General features: G+C 41.3%; 2 protein-coding genes across 5 annotated transcripts in view; both read right to left on the bottom strand.

Moving 5' to 3' along the window:
* CD151 (CD151 molecule (Raph blood group)) overlaps positions 1–5,843 on the bottom strand; it is a 48,058-nt gene extending 42,215 nt beyond the window's left edge. The window contains exon 1 of one of the 2 annotated variants that reach the window (XM_026668235.2): positions 5,335–5,843. The gene's annotated coding sequence lies outside the window, so the exon portion shown is untranslated. Of the gene's footprint in view, positions 1–4,435; positions 4,831–5,334 lie in introns of those variants that run through there. The other variant, XM_087950824.1, reaches the window with a different exon arrangement.
* A 2,185-nt stretch (positions 5,844–8,028) lies between these two features.
* The window catches only part of CRACR2B (calcium release activated channel regulator 2B), a 49,715-nt gene continuing 34,625 nt past the window's right edge, over positions 8,029–23,118 (bottom strand). For all 3 annotated transcript variants that reach the window (XM_087950822.1, XM_087950821.1, XM_087950820.1), the window contains one exon: positions 8,029–8,208. In XM_087950822.1, the coding sequence (XP_087806948.1) occupies positions 8,154–8,208 (55 nt within the window). In that variant the 3' untranslated portion in view covers positions 8,029–8,153. The remainder of the gene's footprint in view (positions 8,209–23,118) is intronic.

The raw sequence follows: 23,118 nt of genomic DNA, 5'->3' as shown, positions 1-23,118 counted from the left end.
AGTAGCAGAGCAGAAGTTCATCTATGTAGGAAGATAAGAAGCCAGACCCCTCTCATTAAATATGTTTGGCAGCTTGCAGAAGCTGGATAATTGGCTTAGGTTATACTGTTAACAATTTTGTTCTGTAATTTGAGGGATTGCCTGTCTCCAATACTATATTCCAGCTAGTCTGGTCTGGCAGAATTGATGTGCTCCAGCTTCCTTCAATTAAAATAATGCCATCTATCTATCAGGACCCAGGAACTGTGACTTCTCCATAGCAACACCTGCTCTCTGGAGTGAGGTTCTTCCGGAAATTTGAACAGCTCCCATCCTACGAATATTTTGAAGGGCCCTAAAGGTGTGACTCTTAATCCAAAGAGGACAGACACTCCTTTTTCTTCCTTTTCTTTGTTCCCATCCAGATTTGTTTTCTTTACCATCTTTGTTCTTTTATTTGGGGTGGGTGGGATGTTGTGTTGCTTATTTTTAAGTGTTTAAAATTTAAATGTTTTAAATTAAACTATTTTTAGGATCACAATTCGTGGTGCCAAATATAGAACAGTAAGTCTTGTTTGTACAGATTCAAACGGTCTGAAGTTACAGTATGGGATACCTTTGGGTATAGGCATAATGCAAGAATCCTTCTAATTTTAATTTATTCTACTTGAACCATATGGTAGTTTAATGTGGGATGTAGGCATCATGCAAAAAGAGAAGCTCAGTTTTTTAAAAAAATCAACATGCATGGCCACAGGTTTTGCTTTAAACTCCAATGATCTCAATGATTAAAAAAAAAAAACAAAGATCAGCAAAAGATATCCGTATATATTTTCCAACTAGGGCAATAAATATGTAAGGGAGAAAGTTAGGTGGTTCATCTTGAAGTTAGTGGTCCTAATCCAGATTGGGCCAGTGTACATCTATATAGAATAAACTCAAACTGAAAACATTCTGGAACAATTTATATGTTAAATATTATGTAGTTTGGCCCTCATAATTAGCTGTTAGTAACTAGATATTGACACCTTTGTTCAGTTTACAAAAACTCTTCAATTAATATCCATAATAATGTGTCTACATTTACTGTAGTTGCCTATCTGGTATCTATACTAAGCAGTTCTTACTCCCAGTCTTTACCCATCTACCTTCCACTGCTCAGCAACAGACTCAGAAATCAGCAGACCTGCAAAGGATCTTAACTCTTTTAAATTGTACTCCAATTCGCCATTTGAGGTCAGCTGTGATTCAGTTAAAGCAGGGTTATCAAACTCGATTTTATTGAGGGCCTCATCAGGGTTGTGTTTGACCTCGGAGGGCTAGAGTGGGCATGGCCAAGGTGGGCGTGGCTAGGATGCCACTCATGTCAGGGGCATCTGTGGTGGCCCTGGTGCTCTGCCAGCAAAAATGAGCTCCCAAGCTCCGTTTTCTGCTGCGATGGCCTCCTGCAACCCTCTGCCAGCAAAAATGGAGCTCGGGAGGGCCTCATGCAACCCTCCCAAACTCTGTTTTTGCTGGCAAAGGCACTGCAGGCCAGTCCTTCGCTGTTTCTAGGGAGGACCCGGAGGCCAGATTTAAGCACTCCATGGTCAGATCCGGTCCCCAGGCCTCGGGTTTGACACCCCTGAGTTGAAAGCATTTTTCTTTTATTACTCTTTAGTCTTAATAAGCCACTTTTGATGATGGTGAATGTAGAAGTCGAGCCTAGAGTAATACAATCCTATTGATATTTATTTGGAAATAAAAATATCCCCAAAAGGAGGTGTAATCCTATTCCAGATCTGGCTGCAACAATGCAGATGACCTTAAGATGGCAAAGCCAACAATTCATCTGGAATTCCGGTAGTTTTAAATTACACTCTACCAACTCAACTAGGCCTGTTAAATGTTGAATCAAGGATGTTACAAAAAATTTAGGCTATTTATTACTCCAAACTTACAGAGAAAAGCCAGGTTATTCAAAGCAACATTAGAATTTACCTACTCCTTTAAAACAGACAAATGAAACAGGTTTTGACAAATTTATTGATTAAACTCTTTCATTAAGTTTACATTCTATTTCCAAAGAAAATTATTACCATGCTTTTGAGTTACTATGTATTCTCAAAATTATTTAAAAACAAAAAACAAATTCCAGAATAGGGCACATCATTTTAATTTGTTTTCTGGTCATTTTTCTATAGTTTGCAGCCAGCGCCCACAAAAGTGGGTGCTTTCATTGGTGCTGGATGAAAACTTGTCAGAATATCCAGTGAGAGAAAACTAGACTACATAAAGTTGCTTTGCAAAATAAAAAATGAACCTTGTTTCTTTAAGAGTTTGTTCCTTCTCTTTATAGCCATTGCCAGCTAATTCCACTTCAGCCTTTGAGCTTTGTTTGTTCCCAAGATTCTAGATACCATTGCCCAGAACTGCCTACAGGTCTGGCTGCCCTTTTCAAATCAACAGTTACTTTCTTGTTTTCTTAAAACCTTGCTGGCACCTTTTTCTGTTGCTAGACCACCCACTCTCTCTTTGTTCTTTTACCATGCTATCACACATAGCAACTCTCCTCCACACCTAGTCAACTCTAGCTGATTTCATAACACTAAGGAGGGTTAAGCTATAGAGCGCTTGGATGGGAGATCACCAGGAGATCCCAAGCTATAGACTAAACCGAGTTGAAAAAACATCCCAAAAGAAGAGAATGGCAAAACAACCTCATTCTATTACCAAGACAACTACACATTTGTGTCCACAAAGTCACTAGGGGTTAAGGTCATCTGAGGACATCATTAACTTGGTTTTTTTCTCCTTCACCTACTACAGAAACAAATTATATGTGATGCCAAAGGCACATACTCTTTGACAAGGCAGTATTTACAACTCATTAGAAAATTGAGAAATGCTACTTTGTTGGCTGTGTTCATTAGCCAGCATGGCATAATGCAAGATCAAAGTTTTTCAATCTAATCATTACACAAACAAAATATAAAAGTAGATCCATAGCAAAAAGGTATCCCTAGGGATAGGCAGCCTGGCATTCTCTAAATTTCTGAACAACTCCCACCACACAAGCTGTTTTCTTGTGCAAACTGGCTCGAGCCGATAGGGGTGAAGGCTGAAACATTTATAGAGATCATCAAAACACATTCCCACAAAAAGTAATGCAAGTTTAATCCCATGTTACTATTTTTATATTACACCCAAAGAGGGTAGGACCTTGGCATCTACTGCAAGGATGACATCAATGAAAAAGAAAAAAAAATTGTTTCAAAAAAAAAAATGCCCAGGCTCCTTTTTCTTGTTACAATGGAAATGCAATTCCTTCAAACTTCTTCATTAGAGGTAGCCGTCACTTACCAGCCACTCATTCAAGCACCCCATTAACTTAGGAGGGTGATGAAAAACAAGACTTACAACTGGTCCATGAAGTTGTGGTCTTAGCAGTGTACCCAAGGTCATATGATTGCAATTCAGGCCCTTTGCAACTCACACACATTTTATGATAGTTAGAGCATCCCACAGTTATGTGGTCACCATTGCCAGTTCCCAACAAGCAAAATCAATGGTGAAACCAGGGGGAAGTTGTGTTACACGATATCGCAGTTAACATCCGTGCCACTTAGTGACAGAATTGTCAGTCCCAATTGCCGTTGGTGAGGTCTTCCGGGTACATGCTCATAAAAGCAATCATAAAGTTATAAATACAAATTGAAAGCAAACTTCTCTGGAGTTTTGACATTGATCCTGCCTTGCAAGTACATCAGTGCACATGAATTTATGAAACTGTAATTACAGAAATACCTAATGTACTCTGTTACCTTGACACTGGGATTTACTACATATTTCAATGCTTTCAATTTTATACTGTATTTCAAAGAGGGAGATTGCATAGCATGCTACAATTAATATATTTGGCAAATTTTTGACTTGGGTACAATACCGCTAATGCTTGGCTCAGTTAACTCAGATTACCAGATTATACAAACAGAAACAAAGTATGTTAGAATTCAGAAAGTAAATTTACACATTAAAAATAAACATAACAGTCTCCCCTATCTTTTAAATGACCAATTTGGGACATTAATCATTGCCTAATATATTTTAAAGTCCGCTACAGAATATGTGTGTGTATGTGTTTGTATGGTCTTATTATATATGCTGATCCAAAAAAAAAATGTTGCAACTTTCTGGAACCATTTTTTTTTTAAAAAAAGTCTCAGAAATCTATCCCGTGAACACACTTCCTCAAACTGGAATCTTATAGATGTGACTGGAATTGTAACTTCCAGAATTCAGGAACTGCAGACAAGGAATTTTGGAAACTGCAGTTCCAACTGGGTGGGTACCAGCCCGGGGAAAACGGATCTATAGTTACTCCATCTAAGTAAAAGGCTTTTTTTTTTTTTTTTTTGGACTGACATTGGGTAAACCCATCAAACGCAGGATGTTAAGACACAACAGGCACACTCACCCTTATCAAGTCTAAAAGCGCTCTAAGGAAACATTGGTCTCACCACCGGCACGCAGCAGTTTTTACTTTCTGCCAGGTCGCCCAAAAGAAACAGGCTGGACTAAACAGCAAATGAATTATGATTATTTGTAGAAATCCCGAGCTACGGTTGTCTTTCCTTGGGGTGGGGTGGGGGGAATCAAAGCAACCAAGTGTTCCTGGGCGAGCACGCGGCTACCTCCTAGTTCCACTTTCACCAAAGAAATCCACGAGGAGAACTTCGATCCCTTCCACCACCACCACCCCCGCGGATTTCCGAAACAAAAAGTTGGATGTCCAACAAGGCTCCCTTGCCTCTTGCGGCTTAAATAAAACGAACTTTCATCTCTCCCTCCGCCCTCCTCCCCCATCGCCTCTTTTCCACAGCGGGATCCAAATCCAAAGGAGTGGAGGGAGGGAGGAGGGTGGTGTTGTTGTTGTTTTTTATCAAAGCCCGGAGCTTCCCTTCCCCACCGCAACAGCCGGCGCGGTCCCGAATGATTAAAAACAAACAGTACAAAGGGAAAGAAACGCCCGCAGCGTCCTTTACACACACACACACACAGAGAGAGAGAGCTTCCATTCCTGCTCGCCAGAGAGTCACTTTCAGGAACTTTGAGGGCCTCCAACAAGCGAAGCACCTCTCTCTCACTCACCACACACACACACACACACACTCACCCCCCCCCAAATCTCCACACACACTCGAGACAAAGAGAACAACCCCCGGCAGAAGATGGGAAGGACAAGGAGCCGTGCTTCCCTCCCCCTTTCCTCTGGGGCCGCTCGCCCAGGTAGTCACGCGCGTCCGTCCGCCCACCCCGCTGCCCTTCCCTCGCGAGACGCAGCCAGGCGGGCGCCCCGAAATTCGCTCCCAGTACCTTTTGCTTGGCGAGCCGGGTGGCCCTGGCGCTGCTGGCGGCGGGAGAGGCTCGGTTCGATTTTCCCAAAACGCTACTCCGAGACAGCGAGCGGCGGCGGTGGCGACTCCTCCCAGTTCTCCTCACGGCTCCGGCAGCTGCTTCGGTGCCTTTGAACCGTCTGAATAAAACTCTGCTCTTTCCGAGACGCCTAGAGGAAGGACGGGATCACTGCCGCCTTGAGGGGAGGCTGTAGTGAGGACGCTAAAGCGCCGCCCTGGCTGGAAGTGGAATTCGGATCCCGGGAAAGGGGGAAGTCGGTGCCTGTTAAGCCAAGGCCACGCGAGACACGCTGTTGCGGTGGAGGGGGGGGGGGGTGTTTGCAGGACGTGCGGATGGCTGGATGGGTGTATGATGTCACCGAGTGGCCTCCAGAGCTGACTGACCCCTTTCCTGGCGTTGGCTACAAGTAAGTGGAGTAGCAAAGGCTGGAAAGCCAAGTGGAGCTTGACTACCGATGACTTTTATCCACGTGATCTTCTCAAATGCAACGTGAAAGTAGTCCCAAAGGTGCATTTTCAAAAGGCAACTGGACTTTTGTTTCTCAAGGAAAAGCAAAGTCCAGTTGCCTTTTGAAAGAGCACCTATGAGACAGCCATCCTCTGGATGAGTAAGAACCTCCAGAGACAACATGAAAAGTAGTTACCGTTTAAGACTGTATTTGGGTTGCAGTTTAAGCCAGTCCTCTTCTCATTTAACTTTTCAAGATTAGGCAGGGTCAGGTAGATGCAGCTGCCTAGTGAGAGTAACAAAGCTGACCTGCCTTTATTAGATGGATGGATAGACAGACAGACTGACTGACTGACTGACTGAAGGAAAAAAGGAAGGAAGGAAGGAATTCTTTATTGGCCAAGTGTATTGGACACACAAGGAATTGGTCTTGTTGCAAATGCTCTCAGTGTACATAAAAGAAAAGATACATTTGTCAAGAATCATGAGGTACAACACTTAATAATAGTCATAGGGTACAATAAGTAATATTGAAGTTATGAATAGTTCATTTTTTATAACAAACATGGCTATTCTTTGTTTATTGAGGTTGGTATGTTTGTACTACCAAAATACTTACGACTAGGCTACACAATGGTTGACTCATTTGTGGCTTAATGTGTTATACATATATAACACATGAACACAATGGCTACTACTTAGGCTTCAACCACAAGAATACAAGAGCACACAGTAGATACAAAACCGTACCAAACTTGGTTGCAGGAAATATGACTTTAGCAACAGAGTGGTCAATGTCTGGAATATTCTACCTGACTCTGTGGTTTCTTCCCCAAACCCCAAAAACTTTAACCTTGGACTGTCTACTATTGACTTCACCCCTTTCCTAAGAGGTCTGTAGGGTGCATACATAAGTGCACCAACGTGCTTTCCGTCCCTGTCCTATTGTTTCTTTTTATTCATATCTATTTTGTGTATTCATAATCATGTTTATACTTATACCTGTTATCTAATACTTGCTTGACAAAATTCATAAATAACCACAATCATAAAGGAATAGGAAGGAATAGAATAGAGCTGGAAGGGACCTTGGAGGTCTTCTAGTCCAACCCCCTACTCAAGCAGGATACCCTATGCCATTTCAGAAAAGTGGCTGTCCAATTAGAGAATGCAACTGCATTTCTAAAAAACAATTCATGCTTGCAGTCTTAAAGATAAAATATATTTGCAGACTCACCAAATTTTAAATTAAAAAAATAGAATTCTGATATAAAAAAAAAACAGAATATGTCAATACACTGCACTGCTGCAAAGAATTATTACAAGAAACACCACCACCCCTCCAAAATGCACTTTGGGGAATAGGGCAAAGTTAGGGATTTCCAAAGAGTAAGGACTGCAGAGATAGTGTGGTGGTTTGCCTTCCCAGAAAATTTTGTCGCTTGTATCCTTACGATTTATATTGACTGTTTCCTAGTATGATTTGATTGTTGATTGTACCCTATGACTATCATTAAGTGTTGTACGTTATGATTCTTGATTCTTAATGAATGTACCTTTTCTTTATGTACACTGAGAGTATTTACACCAAGACAAATTCCTTGTGTGTCCAATCACGCTTGGCCAATAAAGTATTCTATTCTATTACAACCTCATTAATGATTGAAAGCATGTATTTATCCACCCAATCTTAGTTCATTTTCCTATCTAAATTGCTATAACCATGTGAATAGTGAGGATCTGGCATTTTCTAAGAATCCTACTTCACAATAGTTGGACTTAAAAAGAGTATTTTTATTTATTATATCTGTATCTTGCCTTTTTTCCCCCTCAGAACTTAAAGCTAGGATTAGAGAGACCAAAACATCCTGGGGAATTGGCAGATTTTTCCACTGCGGTTAGAAAGTTGCTGTAATTTTCAACACTGAATTTATGACTTTCTGGTCTACAGACAGACAGTGTGTGCAGAATAGAGGTATTGCTGGCAAAAGTTCCTATAATGCCATCATTTGAATGTTGTCCACCCTCCATGGTATGGATTTGCTATTTTTTTAACAGTACACGCAGAAACCACCAAACTTGATTAAATGGATGGGAATCCCTGCAAGTTAGGAAATCATACATGCATAAATGGCAGAACTACAACAATTTCTTGTTATTCATCCAACTCATGGTGAAGAAAAAAAATTAAATTCTGGGTATAAACTATTAGATTTTACTTTCTGTAAAAAGAAAGCAATACACACACCTGCTTCTGGTCTACTTTATTATTTATCCTTTTGGTTTCTGCTGAGAGGTTAAACTGCTGATGGTATATTCAAATCCAGTTGTTACCATGTCGACTTGACCACTTCATTGCAATGTCGCCTTTTCATTAATAGGGTCCTGCAAAAACAGAGATGATAGACTTGGGTGGAGATACTTCTTTCCTTGCTAGAAGCCTCTCTTTTTAGAAGGGGAAATGAGTCATCATTTTCCCAATGAAGACTCTTCAAAGGGAATTTATTTTCTGTGCATTCTTAAGTAAACAAAGCTTGAGGGCACAAATAGATTGAAGTTATGGTACCAAGCTACCTTTGTTGTGGTGGGGGGATAAATATAGCATCAGCTGATGAAAAAGGGTGTCTGATCATTTGCAGCAAAGCTGGAATTTAACTGTTCTTCCTCCAGTTTTGCTGCTCCTTCATTGCTTTATCAATTAACAAACTTGATTCTCAGGCTGATAGTATTTGGATGTTTAAAAGCGTACATGTTAAATGCGAAAACACTTTAGCTTCACTTGTATTATAACCAGTACAAATATGAATGATGCTGTGATATTTTATCAAAACTAACAAGTGTTTTGAAAACACTTTCTAGGCATAAGGGGAGGTAGAATCATGTAGAACAAAACACACCGAGAAAAGTATGTATGGGACTTCCAGTTTCCAGGGCTTCGGCGGCAGGCAGGAATCCGCGATCGTGCGCCGTTTCTGCCTGGGCTCGCTGCTGGAGCGCCCGGAGCCAGCTGGCTTCGGGGCTGAAGCCACCCCATAGAGGTGGTGAAGAGGGGGGAGATCACCAGCAGGGTCGAGGAGAGCCGCATCTCTCCTCAGCTGGTCAAACTCCCTTTCCCGAAGGCGGTAGGAGCGGTGGTCAGAAATGGCCACCTCAAAGAAGCACTCAACCAGAAAAGAAAGTGCAGGAGGAAGATAAGAAGTGAAAGTTTTGGCTGACCGGGATAAAAAGCAACAACTAAGGTACTGTGGAATTTAAATTTTATAAAAGATAACATCGCTCCCAAAGAAGAGTCGGAAGCAGTGAAAGAAAGTGAAAAGGGAAAGTTTTTTTTTTTCTTCACTCTCCTTCCTCACATTGACAACGAAGAGAGCTGAATAAGAAATCGAAAAAATCCTCTTTGGCACCAATAATTAAGCTGAAAATATAATTAAATGCCAAAGGGACAATAAAGATTTCTGGACACTGAAAAATTCTTTTTGTCTGTAAGTAGGAAGGGAGAGGAAAAGAATAAGGGCAGGATCTGGAAGGAGGAGACTGCCTGGATTTTAAAAGAATTTAATGTAAAATCTCAATAAGACTTCTAAAAGATATATTTTAACTGGAACTTTGTAACTAAATAGTAACCCCAGAAAGAGAAAGTGAAAAAAGAAGAAAGTGTAAAAAGAGACAGCTTGTGTGTATTTGGATTGATTGGTGACTTTGGGATTTTTGGATATTATACTGAGCAGAATCCAAGAATGTGAAGAAACCTAATAAAGAAATGAAGGAGGGGGATCACATTCAAACAAGGGAAGTAGATCAAGAAAGACATTTTCTTGGCAGGAAAGTCTGCATTATAGAAAGGTTATTTTAAATGTAACATTCTTGCATTTGTCACATGAGGGAATTTGTGCCTCAAGTACCATAATGCTGCTCTGCTTTGGATACATTAATATATGTGCAGACAGGAGAGAGGATTTCCTATTTGGTTAGCAAAACTTCATCACACCTAGCACGAGAAGTAAATCATTCTGGAAGGATGAAGGAATGTTGGATGGAAAAACATAGATGTAGATAGGACAGTGGAAGAACTATAGTAGCTGAGACACATTGTTAATGGAACAATGGTAAAAAGTTTTGCAGAAGAGCCAGAAAAGAAAAGCCACAGTTGGCAGAAGATAAACAATATAGTGCAGTAGTTCTCAACCTTTTCTTCACCACTTTAAATTCCTTTGTCGCCACGGATTGTGGCTATGGATCACCAGGGCTTACCTCAAGATTTAAATCATGAACTTTCTTCAAGCCTTCCCAGACCCCCTGGGGCAACATCATGCCTCCCTCCAGAAGTCCATGGACCACAGGTTGAGAAGCACTGATATATAGTAGTTTGAATATAGCAATGAAGAATAAAGAAATGCTCAAAGGGGAAAGCAAGACTGTATACCAGCAGGTTCTGACCAGTTCTGGAGAACCGATAGCGGAAATTTTGAGTAGTTCGGAGAACCATCATATACCACCTCTGACTGCCCCTGCCCCCATTTATTCTCTGCCTCCTGAGTCCCAGCTGATCGGAGTCCCAGCTGATCAGCTGTGTCTTCTTTTGTTCCCCTGTACAGGAGAACGGACCTGAAAAGCAGGTTAGTGGGGTGGGGAGGGAATGGGGATTTTGCAGTATCCTTCCCCTGCCACGCCCACCAAGCCACGCCCACAGAACTGGTAGTAAAAAAAATTGAATCCCACCACCGCTGTATACCCGATCAAGAGTGCAGATGGCAACATGGTGGATACCGAGATCAAGTGACGAAATGAGACCTAAAAGACAGGATGAGAAATTTTGTGGTAGAGCTAATGAGAGGGGAAAAATACCAGGCTTGCCACGGGAAACAGAATAATAGATCCCTGTAAATAACAGCTAGATGTTCTCAATGTAGAAATTGTATAAAAAGACATCAGAAGGATGATGGCACCTGCAGGGAGATATAAGCTTTACAAAATCAACAGATGGAGGGAAAACAGCGTGAATGGCTATTTTGTGTTAATGAATTCTAATGTATGATATTTAAATATCTAAGAGATTAGACCTAGGAGCCTGCATTTCACATTTCCTTTTATGGCCAGAAATAAACGAGAAAATTGGGAAGGCTGAAACTAATGGTTCTATTTCCACTTAGTGCTCTGCTCCTAAATTGCTGGCAGAGCATTTTGAGGAGAATATGTCCAAACTCATATGCTGATGAGGAAAGCTTTTGCTCTCTGCTAGAGACGAAAATGAAAGACGAGATCGGAAACACCAGAAAGCTGAGTCATTGTTGACCAACAGAGAAATTCTCTTCACATGACAAATCAAAAGAGGAAACTTCCTCCCATCATCTCTCAAATGCCTAAAATAGGAATGCTTTCCCTTTGCCAAAGTAACAACAACATTTGAAGAGGTTGGTGTGGGGATTCAGTGTCAGCGGATACTGGTAAAATCAAAAGTGTTGATTTTGCCCCTAGCAAAAAGAAACAGATAACACAGCTAAAAATAATGGATAACCATTTGGAAGGAAACTTATCCATACTGCTGTTTGAAGTGCTCATATCTAGAAATACTTTTTTTTATATCACATGATCAACATAAGCCAGCAGGCATCAACTATGAAAGTTATGTCTGGCTAGCTCTGGAGAATTTATTTGTATAAATTTTATCCTCTAGCTTAGGCTCTCAGGACAATACACATAATAAAACAATAACAAAAAATCAATGCATCAATGCAAGAAGTAATTCCCAAAAAATACAAACACAAAAAAATGCAGCAGACAAATACTGTATAGTGGAAAACAAAGACTAGTACTGTACACTAAGGAACCACAAACATATAAAAACAATTAAGATATTGAACAGCTCAAAATATTACTTTAGAGTTAAGAGAGGGAAATGAGTTACACTACATTTGATGAAATAAAAAAGGGCTTGCCTGGTAAAAAATATAAAGTAAGTAAGGAAAGACCATATGAACAGGGCTAATTTATGGTTTTGCCTATTTTCCAAGAACCTTGACTTTGTGCATGCAGGTACATACATGCACACACACACACACACATGCACATACACACATATACAAACACACTACTCCCTGCCTTTCATTTTAGCCTCATAAAAAAACTGGCAGGTGCAAAATTATAGCGATATGGCATTAGAACCATCGTGTCTAACATCCTTTTAGTTCAAGATTCCTGATTAAAAGCAACCCCATGAGATCGTGGTCAAGCCTGGACTTCATTACAGTATGCATAGCAGGAAAGAAAGCATTACTTCTCTAGGCAAATGCTGCTGCTTCAAGCTGCTCTTACAGTTAGAAATATTTCTCCCAATGTTTATAAGAGCTGTTTATAAGAGCTAAAGCTGGAAAGGTGGGAATCAGCATTGATCAAGTAAGGCAAAACCGTCATATAAGCATGAAGAAGAGGGAATCCCAGTCCTTAAAAAGTATGGGCCAAAAGCCTACTGACTTGATGGGAAGAAAACATTTAAGATTTAAGACCTAGTATTGACAGGTAGAGAGCCAGTTGATTTGTGTATTCAGAATCTTCTGCATACAACCAGTTTCAGGGGTGGCATTCTACCAGTTCAGACCAGTTTGATAAAACCGGTTATGATTCTGTGCAGTTTGGAGAACCGGCAAATCGTGCCCCTGGCTGGCCCCTCCCTTCTCCTCCTGCCCCTCCCCTCCCCACCTAGTCAGTCCTTATCGTGCATGCGCAACTTTGCTCACATGCCCGACATCGCTGACCGCGTTCTTCCCCACCCAGTCATTCCTTAAGGTATTTGGGTTTTTTTTCCTTCCTGACCATCAGCTGTTCCTATGATCAGCTGTTCTGGGATTCCCCTCACTTACTTACTGCTTCACCCAGGAGGCTTCCCTGAGGCCCAGGAAGGCAAAAAATGGAGGGGGGGCACAGCACAGCACACACACACAACCCTCCATTCTTTGCCTTCCTGGGCGCCAGGGAAGCCTTCTGGGAATAAAAACACCCCCCAGGAGGCTTCCCTGAGGCCCAGAAGGCCCCAAAAATGGGGGGGGGGGTTGCTGCAAAAAAAAGAAGCCACGCCCACCCAGTCACATGGCCCCGGCCACCTAGCCACGCCCACAGAACCAGTTGTTACAAAATTTGAATCCCACCCCTGACCAGTTTGGTCCAGTCTAGTGATTTACACACCAGGGTTAGAAAGCTGGAGACTGTGAGTTCTAGTCCAGTCATAGACATCAAAACCAGCTGTAGGGAAAATAGGTGGAAGAAATGCATTGGATATGTTTGCTGCTTTGAGTTATTTGTAAAAATAATAAAGGCAGGATGTAGTGTAGTGTACTATAGTATAGCGGTAGTCCAAGTTGCAACAGTTCATTTAGTGACTTTTCAAAGCTACAACAGCACTGTTCAAAATGACTTATGACCCTTTTTCACATTTATGACCATTGCGGCATCCCAATGATCATATGATCAAAATTTAAAGGCTTGGCAACTGACTCATATTTTCAGTACGATGACTGCAGTGTCCCAGATCATGTGATCGACTTTTGTAACCTTCTGACAAGCAAAGTCAATGGGGAAACCAGATTCATTTTACAACCGCGTTACTAACTTAACAACTACAGCTATTCACTTAACAAATGTGGCAAGAAAGGTCATAAAATGGGTATAATATAATTAATATAATATAATAATATATCATATCATATATAATATACAATACATATAATGATATACTGCAACTTCTGTCCTGATGCCTTAAAGCAGGGGTCTTCAAATTTGACAGCTTTAAGACTTGTGGACTTCAACTCCCACAATTCTTCCTCCAGTCATGTTAGCTCAGGAATTCTGGGAGTTGAAGTCCACAAGTCTTAAACTTTCCAACCCTTGCCCTAAAGCATCTGCTGTTATCTACTTCCTGAATATGGGAATATGTTTTTGGAAGAATTAGGTAGCTGTGCTTGGCCTGAAGTCTGACATTGCTTTCTTATAACCTGTATCCATTATTTTGTATCCTGCAGAAAGGAATGACTGAGAACAGATCTATCTTCTATGTAACATTCCCTCAGGCATTTGGTATTTGAAGAGTGTTATCAGAGCCTTTCTCAGTCTTCTCAAGCATAAATATGCCTATTTCCTTCTTGAGGAATTTTCAGTCTAAGACCATCTTTATTTAAACTATCTGAATCCTTCTTAGATCTGAATACAATATTTGAAATAGAAAGAGAATCCCATAAGACTTTTACATTTAGACACTTTGCTTTCATGATATGACATAAAATGGTGTTAGAGTTCTTGGCAACCATATTCTATGTTTTCACATATTTAATCTGTGATACAACTTTCAGCTGGGCTATGAATGAGCAATGGGACTCTGGAATTACTCAGTAAATTTCATGACTGGGTTGGCCTTCAGGCAATGAGATGATGACCCGACTTAGAATATCCTGGGAAACTGAAAAGCGTCAACAAGTTTTTGGAGGATGGGTGCATTATGTGTACGATACATGAGCAACTCTTCAACCAAGCCTGCTTTTCTCAATGTAAAAAATGTGCTTATCTAGCACAACCACCTCCTGACTTTGTCTGAGATCCAAGGTCCACAGCCAAGTCAGTCTAAGAAAGGTAGCCAAGGACACACAACAAGTAGTACACAAAAAACCACAGGAAGCACCTCACAGGAAGTGATACAGTTAATATATATAAAAAACATTAATTAGATGCATCAGGACAGCTATCTTAACTAATGACTCTTCTTAAAAGCATAAAACCCATATGCTACACTAGGCTTTGGTGAAGAGCATCCCAATGGTTGTTGAAATACAGATTAATTTCAAATTCAGCTGGCTTTTGTAAACTGAATAAGAAGCCACACCAACTTGTTATTCATTTATTTATACTTCCTTTGTGCTATTCCAATCAGAAGGCTCTGAGAAGTTTATAATTTTTTTACGGTACAAAAGTAGACAAATAGAGCTTTAAAAGTGACAACCACCATCTTCAATTCATTCCTGCAGCGAAATGATTGTGATATTGCAAGAAAAAAAAAGGTTTGCTCAAGAGGAGACCCCTTAAGGTCTCAGTAAGAGAACCCTGAATCAGAAGCAGAATTCTAGGGAAATTATCTCGGCCACTTAGGAACTTGTCTCCGTCATCAGTTCTAATGACAATGCATACGTCTCTCTTCAGTTCTTTGGGCATTCTACAGGTCTGGCTGTATTTGTAAAGAAGTTGCATGAAAAGTTTGATACTGTATTTTAATTTATTTCTTACATCGTTGTTGAAATTAAGCGTGGCTAAGCTTTATGGAACTGAAATCCAACATCTATGTAGGGCACTAGTCTGGCCAATGTTGTAACCTATTCAAATTCTGCTCACAAATTAAACAAAATGGAGGGAGGGAGGGAGGGAGGGAGGGAGAGAGAGATCTGAACTTTTTGTGCTTCAATTGAAAGCTGTCATATGAAAATAGGAAAAAGGAGGCATTTTTGATCATCTAATTAACTTCCATTTTGCACCAGACGGAACTTGACTTTAAAGTATAAAACCAGCAATAAACGCCAATGGATTTTCTTGAACTAGTGCAGTCTTTAAATCTTGCCCATAGTTCCTTTCCTTTCGCTGATATAAGGTTGGCTGCTGTAAAAATGGCACCATCTAGTGGTGTTTTTGTTGATAGTAAAAATGTCAGGAAGAAAAGTAAAACAAGCAGGATTTATTTATTTATTGATTTGATTTGATTTGTCAATTGTTTACAAGATAATAAGTATAAGTGTATACATAGTTATGAATACATGAAATGGGTACATATAAGAAAAATAAAAGAAACAATAGGACAGGGACGGTAGGCGTGTTGGTGTGCTTATGCACGCCCCCTGCAGACCTCTTAGGAAAGGGGTGAGGTCAATAGTAGACAGTCTAAGGTTAAAGTTTTTAGGGTTTGGGGAAGAAACTACAGAGTTGGGTAGAGTATTCCAGACATTGACCACTCTGTTGCTGAAGTCGTATTTCCTGCAATCAAGTTTGGTGCGGTTAACCTTGAGTTTGTATCTATTGTGTGCTCTTGTGTTGTTATGGTTGAAGCTGAAGTATTCATTGACAGGTAGGACATTGCAATGTATGATTTTATATACCATGTTTAAATCAGACTGAAGACGGCGTAGTTCAAGGTTTTCTAGTTCTAGAATTTCAAGTCTGGTGGCATAAGGTATTCTACAACGAGTAGAGGAGTGGAGAACTCTTCTTGTGAAATATTTCTGGACTTTCTCAATTGTGCTAATATCAGATACGTAATGTGGGTTCCAGACTGATGAGCTGTATTCGAGTATTGGTCTAGCAAATGTTTTGTATGCTCTAGTTAGTAGTGTGATATTACCAGAGAAAAAGCTACGTAGGATTAGGTTAACAACTCTTAATGCCTTTTTGGCTATGTAGTTGCAGTGGGCTCTAGCACTTAGATCATTAGAGGTGAGTACTCCAAGGTCCTTGACAGAGTTTGGGTCATCAACAAGGTCTTGACTATTCAGCCTGTATTTTATTTTCTGGTGTTGTTGTTTTTTTTTTTTTTTGCCAATATGTAAGACAGAGCATTTATTTGTTGAGATTTGAAGTTGCCATTTGTTTGACCATTCTGATACATAGTCAAGGTCTTTTTGAAGGGTAGCAGTATTGTCTACTGTACTTCTTGCTTGTTTTCTATCGTTCCTAGAAGAAACTCTGCAGTGTATCCAAGGCCTCCTTATGTTGATAAGTTTATATTATTGGCTACTTTATGAATCAGCACAACTAAAAGCTAGATAATAACCATTCATCCAATATCATTACTGTATTTTAAATGTGACTCTCATCTACTTGAGCATTATCATCACTACAAAGTGAATGCTAAAAGTTTGAAAATTGTTGAACAACAACAGCTTCAACATGTTGCATACAAACACACTACTAAGCCACAAAGAAGCAAATCCCATTTCAATCCATGTCTCTTCCTTGTTTCTCCTTATTGGGCACAAACATTTCCCAGTAACCATGTTTTAAATATGAAATGTCCTCATGATACAGGTAGTCCTTGACTTACAACCATTCATTTAGTGTTACAACAGCACTGAAAAAACTGACTTGTGACCATTTTCCACACTTATGTCCATTGGTCACATGATCAAAATTCAGCCGCTTGACAACTGATTTGTATTTGTGAGTTGCAGTGTACTAATGGGATCATGGGATCCCCGTTTGTGGTGTTCCGACAAGCAAAGTCAACGGTAACAACCATGCTACCAACTTAACACCCGCAGTGATTCACTTAACAATTATGGCAAGAAAGGTCGTAAAATGGAGTGAAATTCACTTAACAACTGTTGCTTACCAAAACAAATTTAGGGTTCAATTATAGTCATAAGTCAAATGACTACCTGTATTGCCTTTCTCTCAATCCCAGCCAGAGCTGAAGTACATATACACCTTTAGTTGTTCCAAGTCTTTTCCCCACTAATGTAGATACAATTTTGCCATGAACATGATGTTTCACTGATGGTATTGTTTCCAATGAAATAGAGGCAAGTGTTCCCAGTTCTTATTGGCTATGTTAGGCTGCTGCAGGCATGTCTTTTTGTGGCCATTTTAGCTTTAATTGCAGGAAGAACCAGTCATTTGTCTTCCTCAGATGTTTGCTTCCAGAAAATGCTCAACTGGTGCTTTTCGAAGCCCTTCTCAATCATGGAAATGCAACTTCCCTTCAGTCATCCTTTATGGGAGTTATGAAAATAACAATGTGATCTGTTTCACTTCAGTTTCTACAGATGATGCCTCCTGATATAAGGCTAGGCTTTAAAAAGTGCAAACACATCAAGGTTATTTGAATGCTGTATAGACTCAGTTATACTACACCTCGTTTAATGACCAACTTCCATTCCAACAATCAGGTTGTTACGGCCACTGAGTGAACATGTAACTGAGAGAGAGAAGGCAGAGAAAGAAGCTGTGAATATCATAGGTTGCTACTGTTTTGTTTGAGAAAGTGTTCTGTAGTCTAGCTATGCCATCCTTACTCTCGACCCATTGTGCCAGGGGTGGTATTCTACCGGTTCGGCCTGGCTCGGCCAAACTGGTAGCTCTCAGGAACATCTGTGGGCGAACCAGTTTGCTCCAACAACCAGCTGCTGGGCCCTCCCATCTGCCCCGGCTCTATACTGATCTTTATTTCCTGGTTTTGAAGCTCAGCTGCTTCACGCAGCACAGCGGATTGCCACGCACCAGCTGTTGAAGACACAGGGTGAGTGCAGGATTGCAGGAAAAAGTCAGCATCAAACCCACTGTGCGCGCGCAAAGCACGCATTTGGTGCAAAGTGCACCCACTAAGCCACGCCCACAGAACCAGTGGTTAAAAAAAGTTGAATCCCATCACTGCATTGTGTATTATTGTCAAGAACATGAAATTTGGTCATAAAGGCACACATTGGTTGGGAAAATGAATTTTGATTACCTCTCATAACAGGTTATCCTTGACTTGCAACCATTCTGCTGAAATATTTGATTCCTTATTCAGTTCATTCTGAGTCAGGTTGATAAAAAACATCAGGCAGCCACATGAAATTAGGTTCTTTATTTTTCACCTAAGGACAATGATATCAAGCCATATAGTAGGTGGACTCTTGCAAAGGCTCCCTTCATCCAGCACAGGTTATATGCATTAAAATCAGTCCCTCCTATAGAATACAAACCCCTTATCCAATCACTCATTTTCCTCCACACATCATTCCATATAAGGAATTTCTTTCCTTGCCAGGGCTTCTAAGGTTTCTTCTTATCCAAGGAGAAACTATCCTTGGAATGTATACCTTATCTTTCATTAAAATATATACTTTATCTCAATCCACTGGGTAAACTACTTTAAAAGTTTGTGAACAATGAAGTGTGAGAAGCCTTACAAATCTTAAAAGTATATTAAAAGGAGACATGGCCTTAATAAAAGTGTGACTGCTCAAATAAAATATTCTAATACTATATAATAAAACATGTTCTAATAATTCAAAGCTAAAACTGAGCAAATTATGACTTGATTTCAAAGTTATGGTCAGCGTGAAGTCATTCTCCTTTATGACTGACCACAGATACATTACAGTGTTCCTATCTTCTCCCCATCCCACTCCTCAGGATCCTCAGAGACTTTGGGCCTGCTTCCCTCTCACCTGGTCCCTGAAGGCCTTGGATCTGTCTCTCACCCCACTGGTTCCCACACACTCCTCCCCACCACTAGTAACCGATTGCACCCTTACCTTAAAGAAGATCTCTAGAATCTGAAGACTCTGGTAGGGAAGCAGAGCACACTGCTCTGTCCCTAAGGCCTAGGCCATGTGACTTTGTCCCAGAAGCAGAAGCCATTTTCAGAGTGGCCATAATGAATTGTGTCTGCTCCAAAAATGGCATCTGCTCCCAGGAGGGAGACATGCGGTCCAGGAAGGCTAAGAGACGTAGCAGCCTGGGAATAAAGTTAGGAGAATGTCAGATGATGACAATGACGTCCAATTTATAGAATCCAATTCACATCCTATTGGACTTTTTCTTTCTTGGTGCTTTTGGGGTAAATAGGTAAAAGTTCTAAATAGCAGAGTTCATAATATAATTCTCTGAATTATTGCAAACCAGTGAGCAAGTGGCCCTTTTCTCCACTGGGATTCAATTTCTTTAAATATCTGCTACAAAATAACCAGCAATGTCTCAACTAATGCATACATAAATCTCTAATGGCCAAATAAACAGCTTATCTAGATGCCATGCAAAACAAAAAGAGGAATGTAGACATACTTTGAAATGAGATACTGTATGCAAAAGACTACTTTGACTGCGTTCTTTGTGGTTGCAATCCTGCGTATTTTTATCTAGGCCTCATTTAACATAATGGGGTTATTTCTAAGTAAAAGTAAATAGATCACACTGTATCTGGTCTAAGGCAGACCCTTAGCATATGGTAGCCCAGTTGCCACAGTAAGTTGCTGCCACTGAACCCACTACAGAGGATAAGATCCCTTGGCCCCAGCTGTGCTCTCTAGTGGCCATTCACTGGGACTCTCGCTTCTTACCACTTAACTTTCCCTCCTGAAGTTACAATGGCAACTGGGACTGCTGGGATTGCCACCGCTAAGCAACATGGTCATGTGACATTGTACTTTATGACCACATTGCTTCGTACACATTGTCACATTGTAATCCAGAACTATCTCTACCATTGCTTTAAAATGTGGATGGAACATTCTACTTCTTGACAAATAGATCTTTATTTTATGTGTCTTGGACACACAGAGCAAAAATAAGCAACAACAAAAAATGAAAAATATGGCCTCTGGATTCACATTGGAAGACTTATGAGGAAGAGAGGAGGAACACTATGGCTCCAAGTACTTTGAGGACTTGGCATAGATGGTCATCCTCTCTGGATCTTTCCAGCAGAACCTTTTACAACTTGATCAATATGCAAAGATGCAGAGTGTTCAAAATAAGACTTCACACTGTTCATTTTATATTCATATTTAGCTTCATTTACTGAAACTTCTATTTACATGATTTTATTAATCCTTTATATCTGTACATGATCCAGTTTAATACATCACAGGATTTGGGGAACAATGTGCAAGAGTTATTTCCCTGGGTAATTAAAATTAACATGGAAATATTACCAAAGCAGAAGAGATATCTTTCACTATTTACAATGGAATGGTAATATGTATCCTCATCAATTATTCACCTGGAGATACTTCCACAAACCAATTAATCACAGAAATAGTGAAATATTCAGTCAAATAACACACATTAATTTAGATATGTAAAACAAGCCATTACACTGTGATCCCTCTCTTGCTTCCAAACTCTTCGGAACCACAAAAAGGTGGGAGTAAAAACTGTGCCCTTGTTGATCCGGTGCCACTGGTTGAATGGCACAGATCTCCAGCAAATGGTGGATAGCTGTCTCCGTAAGAGTTCTTTTAACAGGATCCCTAGAAAGTGGGCATGTCATGAAGAAGTTCGGGGATGTGGATTGGAATTCCAGAGCCAAGCCGAATCTAATGGTATCTCGGACCCAGGAGTTTGAGGTAGAGGAATCCCATTGGTCTGCAAAGAGTTTTAGTCATCTGCCAATGAGAGCATTGTCCTTAGCCCTATTTGGGATGGCAGAAAGCCCTGTTTCCTGCCCCACGGAATGGTCTCTTACCCTGTCCTCTCCTTCTATTCCTGTCCCCAAAATTGGGTCTTTCTGACTACTGCCCCTGCCTATATCCAAAGGCTCTCTTGAGGAATATGTACCCTGATAGAAGAGATGAAAGGAACCCCTCCGAAAGGGCTGGGTGTTTCTGTTATCTGATTTGCGAAAAAGAGAAGGGAGGATCTTTTTCTTATTTCTGGTTTCTACCAATACAGATCAAGGGCAGTGCCAAACAATTTGTCTCCTGAAATGTGGGATGAGGCAAGCTTCCAGTTGTGCTTAGTGTCAGCTTGCCAGTGTCCGAGCCATAGTAAACACCATGCTCTAACATGGATGCTATGGCCCTTGATGAAAATTTAACCGCATTGAATGTGCGTCCTGATGTGCCCTGATGTTAGAAGTCGGAATGGTTTCCCTCACGTGACGGAGCCACCTAAGGTTGGATCTGGTAAAAAAAGATGCGGCCATGCTGCTCTTATGGCCCACGTGTCTGACTGATGTGCTTTACGAAAAGCTAACTCAGCCGTCTTCTCTTCTGGTTTAAGTGCCTCCTCTGCTTCGCTGGGAATCGTGGAGGAGGATGCTAAAGTTACAATCGGATCATCAACCTCTGGTGTGTTCAGGAAGTTAAGAGAAGTCTGATGCCAGGTTGTAAAACTTCCTGTCATATCCCATGGGGGTGGCATACACCGCTGCGGAAGTTTTTGTACCAGGTCAGAGAACATGTGCGGGACTGGGATTATGTCTACCTTGGTAACAGGTTGGGAAAAAATTAAGTCCTCTGACTCCTCCTCTAATACTGGTGGTTGGGAAGAGGAGTCAATTTATCAAGGTGTGTGGTGTTTTTAGCCTTGAACAAGAATGACTTAAATAATTGAGGGCGGAACAGGCCCATAAATGTCAGTTGATTGGGGATGAGGCCCTCATCATCCAACATGCCCCTTTCTATGGGATCCCACCTCTGACAGGACCGGTCGCTGTCATGTGCTGACCCTGACTCGACTTGTACCATTTGGTCATTTTGGCCTCCTCATCTTGTAAGCCCTGGTGAGGCATGTCTGGTATCATAGAAAACTCCCCTTGGGAGGTACTTGAGGTAATGCTGCTCCGTCCTGCTTAGTGACTCTACTGATTGTGAATCTCAGTCAGAAGCTGCCGGGTGCTCCCTGGCCAGAACAGTCTGCTATACCCCCACTGCAATGCCTTGATGTATCACCAGCTCCATCCAAGCTCTCATCCTCGCAGGGATCTCCTCTGGGAGGGACTCATCTTGACGAAGTCCAGCCACCGTTGGGGTAAATGTGGCCTCGGGGGCCCTTCGTGCAATGGGTATGGTCGTTGAGAAGCTAGGTTGGACTGGTATAGCAGCACTGCACCTGGATGGCATGGACAGATCTGGGCTTCTGCAAAGAGGACCCTGATTGGGGATAATGCCTCTCACAAGCCTGAGTAAATACGGCACAGAGCCACATGGTCTATAGTGATCGCAATGGCACCGGCAGTTAATTTTGTGTGCCAAGACCAGACCAGCAGCGAACTCCCACCTCGTGAAGTCGCCTGAAACGGCTTCCCACGGCAAATAGGAAAAAGGTGAGGAGGGGTAAAAAGAGGTGGTTCTCGGTGGGGAGAAAAAAAGCCTCGGTCATTTAAATCAAGCCGCGCTCGCCGCTTGCAATAGCGCGGCTAGAAATGGGAAGTCACAATGGCAAGGGCTGACCGTTTGGGCTCGAGTAAACACGGCTAGGAATTTGATGCCTCAGACCGCTGCAAGGGCGCTGAGAGCGCTCCCTGACTGTGTTTACGAGCTCCCACGGCCAGATGGAATGAATGCCATCGGAAGCTGCCGTGGCTCTTAGGTGACACATGGAGCCTAATTAAGAGAAATTCAGACCAAACCTGAAGGGTTTTTTTGCAGTCTTTGCTCCTATTCTGGCCAAGGAAAAGAAAAAGCTGCCTATTCCTACAAAGGCTGAGCAAAAACTGGGGGACGCTAGGGAGGAGTCCCGTGGAGGAGGAGGAGTGTCCTTGCAATTAAGCCCAGCCTATCCAAGGAGCGACTGAAGCACCTCCCACTACTGGATGCTCTGAACAGCTCATTGGAGAACCGTGAA

This window comes from Notechis scutatus, chromosome 1 (assembly GCF_049901735.1).
Source record: "Notechis scutatus isolate UNSWTSFEM ecotype Mainland chromosome 1, rNotScu1.2, whole genome shotgun sequence".
In the NCBI taxonomy this organism is placed as follows: domain Eukaryota; kingdom Metazoa; phylum Chordata; class Lepidosauria; order Squamata; family Elapidae; genus Notechis; species Notechis scutatus.
This window is presented reverse-complemented; position numbering and strand designations above follow the sequence as displayed.